This window comes from Mobula hypostoma, chromosome 13 (assembly GCF_963921235.1).
Source record: "Mobula hypostoma chromosome 13, sMobHyp1.1, whole genome shotgun sequence".
NCBI classification, from domain to species: domain Eukaryota; kingdom Metazoa; phylum Chordata; class Chondrichthyes; order Myliobatiformes; family Myliobatidae; genus Mobula; species Mobula hypostoma.
In genome coordinates, this window is record NC_086109.1 from 94,747,853 (window position 1) to 94,755,352 (window position 7,500).

Below are 7,500 nucleotides of genomic sequence, written 5' to 3' on the forward strand. Positions count from 1 at the left end.
TTTTTTATGTGATAGTCATAGTCATAGTCATACTTTATTGATTCCGGGTGAAATTGGTTTTTGTTACAGTTGCACCATAAATAAATAGTAATAGAACCATAAATAGTTAAATAGTAATATGTAAATTATGCCAGATGGAAATAGGTCCAGGACCAGCCTATTGGCTCAGGGTGTCTGACCCTCCAAGGGAGGAGTTGTAAAGTTTGATGGCCACAGGCAGGAATGACTTCCTATGACGCTCTGTGTTGCATCTCGGTGGAATGAGTCTCTGGCTGAATGTACTCCTGTGCCCACCCAGTACATTATGTAGTGGATGGGAGACATTGTCCAAGATGGCATGCAACTTGGACAGCATCCTCTTTTCAGACACCACTGTCAGAGAGTCCAGTTCCATCCCCACAACATCACTGGCCTTACGGATGAGTTTGTTGATTCTGTTGGTGTCTGTCACCCTCAGCCTCTGGAGGAACATTGTATCATTTCTTAATGCATGCATTTCTAAATGACAATAAACGAGGACTGAGTGTCCTCATAATCTAATCTAATAGTAAGATGTGGAGGCTTTAATAAGGGTGAAGAGGAGATTTACCAGGAAGCTGCCTGGATTCAAAAGCTGTATATGTTCATACACTTCCCCACCCTTTACTTTAATACTTTCGCAAACAATCATGTTCCTCACCATTATCTACTCTCGAGGCTGCAGACTGGTACTCACACTAAATTCTCAAATCATGCCCTTGCACTTTCTCAAGACACTCCCACATACGAGACTAACATCATTTTGTCTTTCAAACCATTTAGTGTTACAGGTATCAAGGAGGAATGAATTTTAACTCTTTCCTTACTCAGATCAGGCCTGGTACCCAGTCGAAGTTGCCCCTCCATCTCCCACGGATCACGGTTAAGCAGCGTGCCGAGGACCCGCCGGAGGGCTGTGCACATCTCGATCATGGAAGGTAAGGCCCTGGGCCCAGGAAGGTGGGGGCGGAGACAGGGAGAGAGTCCGGTCACCGGGAACTGGGGGCTGGTGCTGGAGATCGGCTGGAGCTTTGCCAGGACAAACAGTGGAGCATGACCCACCGGCACAAATTATTGATCCCTGTGGCCGCAGGAAGCGAGGAAATTGGAATTAATTGGAAGTGAAAAGGGTTGCAAACTGAGCATGAGACCACAAGGGAGAACGGAGACATTGGAAACATAGAGCATCCCCTAGTCCCGATGAAGGGTCTGGACTGTCCATTTCCACCTGCAGTTGCTGCCCGATTCACCAAGCTCCTCCACCTTTTGTCTTGCTTGGTTATTTGGTTTATAGGGAGATCCCTCACTGGGGGTATGATTATAAGAAGGCATCCCCCCCCCTCACACCACCACCCTGGGAAGCAGTTTAAAAGGAGACCTCACTGGAGGACAGTCTGTACTCTCTGGAGTTTGTAAGAATGAGGGGAGATCTCATTGGAACCTATGGATTATTGGAAGGCCTAGATAGAGTGGATGGGGTGAGGATCTTTCCTGTAGTGGGGGGAAGACTAGGACCAGAGGGTAAAGCCTCAGAATTGAGTGATGTCCATTTAAAACATAGATGAGGAGGAATTTCTTTAGCTAGAGTTGGTGAATCTGTGCAATTCATTACCACAGATGGCTGTGGAGGCCAAGTCATTGGGTATATTTAAACTAGAGATTGATAGTTTCTGGATTAATGGAGGTGTCAAAGGTTACGGGGAGAAGACAGGAGAGTGGGGTTGCGAGGAATAATAAACATTGTTTCATTTCTTAATGCATGTATGCATTTCTAAATGACAATAAAAGAGGACTGAGTGTTCTCATAATCTAATAAATCAGCCATGATGGAATGGCCAAACAGACTTGATGGGCCGAACGGCCTAATTCTGCACCCATATCTTATGGTCTTAATTGGAATTGGAAATGATTTATTGTTGTCACATGTACCAAGAACTCAGTACAGGCCCTTCAGCCCAACGAGCCTCTGGCATCCAATTACACCCCTGTGACTAATCAACCTACTGACCTGTATGTGGGGGAAACCAGAGCACCCGGAGGAAAACCACACGGTCACGGGGAGAGCGTACAAACTGCTTACAGACAGCAGTGGAAAATAGACCCCGGTCACTGGCGTTCTAACAGTGCAATGCTAACCCCCACGCTACTGCGTTGCCTCCATTTAAGAGTCTCTTAAATGCCTCTAAGAGTCTCTTATCCTTCTCCACCACCACCCCGGTAGGATGTTCCACGCACTTACTACGCTCTGTCTTAAAAAAAACTTACCTCTGACCTCCCCACTCTACTTTCCTCCAATCACCTTAAAATTATGCCCCCTTGTATTAGCCATTTTCACCCTGGGGAAGAACAGCACTGACTGTCCACTCAATCTGTGCTTCTTATCATCATGAACTCCTCTATCGTCTCCCTCAGTACCACCCCTCCCACCATGAATGTAGGGGCAGGTGTGCCCGAGGCACCCGTAGTTGTATTCCATCCACACTCTGCACCGACGCATCCCCTGGGTGAACATTGCTGCTGGCTGTGCCTCCCCCCATCTGTTCACGTGCCCACGGTGGGTCTGCCAAGGGCAGCCACTGTTTCTGAGGCTGATCTGTCGACAGCTGCTCTCAGTGGCTTTCCACGGAATCCGTTTCTGAGCTCGTTAACAGCCCGTCATGTTGTCACGCGAGTGGGGGGGGGGTCACCCAAGAACTGATCCTTGGGGACCCCCTCACTCTGTCACTGAAGCTCCTCAGAGGCAGTCAGCAAAGTTACAAACCTCCTTCCTCACCAGTCCCCACCTCCCCGCAAACAGGAAGAGACTCCGAGCCAGAGCGAGGGGCTTTGGAACTGATACCCCTCACGTCTGTTGTTTACAGCACACCAACAACCTGTGCCTTTGATGTGTTCAAAGTTCAAAGTAAATTTATTATCAAAGTACACATATGTTGCAATATACAACCCTGAGATTCACCTTCTTGCGGGCATTCACAGTAAGTACAAGAAGCACAATAAGATCAGTGAAAGACCACACCCAACAGGACAGACACCCAATGTGCAAAAGTCAACAAACTGTGCAAATTCAAAAAGAAAGAAAAAAATAAATAATAATAAATAAATAAGCAGTAAATATCGAGACCATGAGATGAAGAGTCCGTGAAAGTGAGTTAGGTTGAGGGAACAGTTCAGTGATGGAGCAAGTGAAGTTGAGTTAAGTTATTCCCACCGGATCAAGATCCTGATGGTTGAGGGGTAATAACTGGTGGTGTGTGTCCTGAGGATTCTGTACCTCCTTCCTGCTGGCAGCAGCGAGAAGAGAGCATGTCCTGGATGGTGGGGGTCCCTGATGATGGGTCCCTGGGGGTCCGTACGACAGTGCTGAATGGTGGGGAGGCCCACGGAAGTCAGGTTAACTGTCCTATAATTTCATTTCTTTCTTCCTCCCTCATTTCTTCAAGAGTGGAGTGGTATTTGCAAATTTCCAGTCCTCCAGAACCATTCCAGAATCTTGTGATTCTTGAAGTATCATTACTAATGCCTCCACAATCTCTTCAGCCACCTCTTTCAGAACCCTGGGGTGTAGACCATCTGGTCCAGGTGACTTATCTACCTTCAGACCTTCAGCTTTCCGAGCACCTTCTCCATAGCAATAGCAACTGCACTCACTTCTGCCCCTGACACTCTCAAATTTCTGGCATATTGCTTGTGTCTTCCGCAGTGAAGACTGATGCAAGATACCAATTATTCAGAATCAGAATCAGGTTTATTATCACCGGCTTGTGACGTGAAATTTGTTAACTTAGCAGCAGCAGTTCAATGCAATACATAATCTAGCACAGGAAAAAATAGTAAATAAAATAAAAATAATAAGCAATAAACAAGTCAATCAATTATATATATTGAATAGATTTTTTAAAAACGTGCAAAAACAGAAATAATGTATATTTTTTAAAAAGTGAGGTAGTGTCCAAAGCTTCAATGTCCATTTAGGAATTGGATGGCAGAGAGGAAGAAGCTGTTCCTGAATCACTGAGTGTGTGCCTTCAGGCTTCTGTATCTCCTACCTGATGGTAACAGTGAGAAAAGGGCATTCCCTTTTCCTCTGCCATTTCTTTGTCCCCCTTTACCACCTATCCGATGTCATTTTCCAGCAGCCTTTCTTTTCCTTTTTATATATCTGAGAAGTCTTTTGGAATCCTCTTTGATGTTATTGGCTCACTTACCATATTTCATCTTTTTTCTCTTTATGGGATTTTTAGTTGCCTCCTGTTGCTTTTAAAAAGCTGCCCAATCCTCTACCTTCCTGCTAATTTTTGCTATATATATGCCATCTCTTCTGCTTTAATTATGTCTTGACCTCCTTTGTCACCCATAGTTGCCTCATTCTCCTTTGAGAATATTTCTTCATCTTTGGGATTATCTGTCCTGCACCTTCCAACTTGCCCCAGAAACTCCAGCCATTGCTGATCTGCCCTTATCCCTGCCAGTGTCCCCTTTGAATCAACGTTGGCCAACTCCTCTCTCACATCTCTGTAATTCCCTTTACTCTACTGTAATACTGATACATCTGACCTGATCTATTTCTCAAACTACAGGGTGAATGCTAGCATATGATGACTGCCTCTTAAGGTTTCTTTGACCTTAAACTTCCTAATCAAATCTGGTTCATTACACAGAACCCCATTCAGAACTGTTGTTCCTCTGGTGGGCTCAACCACAAACTGTTCTAAAAAGCCATCTTGTGGGCATTCTACAAATTCTGTCTCCTGAGATCTAGTACCAACCCGATTTTCCCAATCTACCTGCATCTTGAAATCCCTGTGACTGTTGAAGCATTGCCCTTTTTACATCTATCTCCTGTTGTAATTTGTAGCCCACATCCTACCTACTGTCAGAGGCCTGTTTAAAACTCCTAACAGGGTCTCTTTAACCCTGCAGTTGCTTAACTCTACCCACAATGATTCTGCATCTTCTGATCTTATGTCACCTCTAAGGATTTGATTTCATTTTTTACCAACAGAGCCATCCCCGCCCTCTGCCTACTTGCCTGTCCTTTCAATACAATGTGTTTCGTTGGATGTTAAGCTCCCAACTATGATCTTCTTTCAGCCCTTACTCGGTCATACCAACCAATCTCTAACTGTGCCACAAGATCATCTCCCTTATTCTGTATACTGTGTGCATTCAGTCCTAATTCGGCAGCCTTTTTTGATTTTGACACTCTGTTACACCTTAACCACTGGCTGCAGTTTTTTCCCTATCATCTGCTTGTCCTTTCTCACACTGCATCTAGTTTATACACCAACTCTTCCCCAATATCTGCTCTATCACTCTGGTTCCCATCCTTCCTGTTAAATTAGTTTAAACCCTCTCCAACAGCTCTAGCAAACCTGCTCACAAGGATATTGGACACGCTCGGGTTCAGGTGTAGTCCGTCCCTTTGGTACAGGTCATACCCGCCGCGGAGGAGATCCCAATGATCCTGAGATCTGAAATCCTGCCCCCTGCACCAATTCCTCAGCCACACATTCGTCTGCCAAACTACCCTATTCTTACCCTCACTGACAGCAATCCAGAGATTAGTACTGTGAAGGCCCTGTTTCTCAGCTTTCTACCCGACTCCCCATGGCCTCTTCCCCTTTCCTACCCATGTCATTTGTACCGCGACTTCCGACTGCTCGCTCTCCCCGTTCAGAACGCACTGGGCCCGACCCGAGATGTCCCTGACCCAGGCACCGGCACCTGTGAGGCAACATACCGTCCGGGTGTCAGATTCACATGCACAGGATCTGCTCTCGGCTCCTCTAGTTATTGAATCCTCCATCGTGACTGCACTCTTCTCCCACAACCCCCCCCCCCCCCACCTTCTGAGCCACAGAGACAACCAGTGCCAGAGACCTGGTTCTACCTCCCCCCCGCCAGGTAGTTTCTTCCCAACTGTATTCAAAGCGATATATTCATTATTGACCGCGGGGTACTCTGACTGTCTGCCTGGCCCCTTCCCTCTATTGACACCAGGTACAGTACCTGCCTGGAGCTCCTGTCTGTCACCACCTCTGTTTCCAGCATGAGCTGAAGGTCATCGAGCTGAGCTCCGTTTCCCTAACACGGTCTCTACGGAGCCGCAGCTCCTGCAGACCGGCAGTCTCCCGAAGTTCCCACATTTCACGCAGGGAGCATACTACGATCACGATCACCGGACCCATTCTAAGCTACGAACTAACAGAGAAAAAACTTACTAGGAATTTAGTTCGAACCTCTGCCCGTTCTCGCCCGAGCCTGTTGAGCCAAAACCGGACAACTCAAACACGGGCCGCTGTGCTACACCTCCCTTCTGTTTCTTGACCCCGCGCTGACTGCAGCCGCCGAAAGCTCTTCCTAAACCTGTCGCTGCGTTGTATTTTGTGTCTTGTGTGCGAGTTTGTGTGTGTGTGTGTGTGTGTGTGTGTGTGTGTCTGTATGTGTGTGTATGTCTGTCTGTGTGTGTGTATATGTTTGTGTGTGGGGCGGGAGGGGTGAATTGGGACCTGCGGGTGTGCAGACCCAATGGGCTGAATGGCTTCAATCTGCTCCTGAATATTACGGTCCCGTGGACCGACCCTCCTTACCCGAGCCCCCCGGTGCTGAGGAACGCCCGAGGCTGACGTCCGGACACCGGAGCCGAAACCCGATAGCGGGCCGGGCCGTGTGCGGCTGGTGACTGCACACGGGTATAAATAGCTGCTTTGTAAGCGATGCGGGTCCGGCTGGCAGCTCCGCGCTTGCATCAGCCGGCGAGGACAGCCCGCCCGCCCCTGGGGAAGGTCCGGCGCCATGGTGAAGTGTTTGATCAAGATCACGACCAAGGTGAACGTGCACCTGCGGATGGTGAATCACTGCTGCCGGGACGTGAGGGTCCGGGTCCTCTCCCTCGGCCCGCGGGTCCTCAGCAAGGCGCTGGGCTCGCTGCCGCTCTTCCCCGCGCTTACGGCGGCCGAACGAGGTAAACGTGGGTCGCCGAGTGGTGCATGTACTCGGCCGGGCTCCGTCTGCGGACACTCGCTCCAGCCGTTCCATTAGAGACATAGGGGCAGGACCAGGCCATTCGACCCATCGAGTCTGTACCATCCCGGCTGATTTATTACCCCTCTCAACCCTCCATAACCTTTGATGCTTTTACTAATCCAGAACCTCTCCACCTCCACTTTTAATATATCCAATGATTTATTCTCCACAGCCATAAGACCACAAGATATAGGAGTAGAATTGGGCCATTTGGCCCATCGAGTTTGCTCTGCCATTTCATCATGGCTGATCCATTTTTCCTCTCAGCCCCAATCTCCTGCCTTCCCCCCGCCCCCCAATCCCTGACCAGTCAAGGATCTATCAACCTCTGCCTTAAACATTCATAAAGACCTGGCCTCCACAGTCATCTCTGGCATTGAATTCCACAAATTCATCATCCTCCGGGTAAAGAAATTCCTTCCCGTCTCCGTTCTAACTCAGTGTCCCTCTATTCTG

The 7,500-nt window shown here is 48.1% G+C and overlaps 1 protein-coding gene across 3 annotated transcripts in view; it reads left to right on the plus strand.

The window, feature by feature from the left end:
- Nucleotides 1–7,500, plus strand: part of LOC134355799 (FERM domain-containing protein 5) — a 183,399-nt gene that overhangs the window by 156,821 nt on the left and 19,078 nt on the right. For all 3 annotated transcript variants that reach the window (XM_063066225.1, XM_063066226.1, XM_063066227.1), the window contains exon 13: nucleotides 850–956. In XM_063066225.1, the coding sequence (XP_062922295.1) occupies nucleotides 850–956 (107 nt within the window). The remainder of the gene's footprint in view (nucleotides 1–849; nucleotides 957–7,500) is intronic.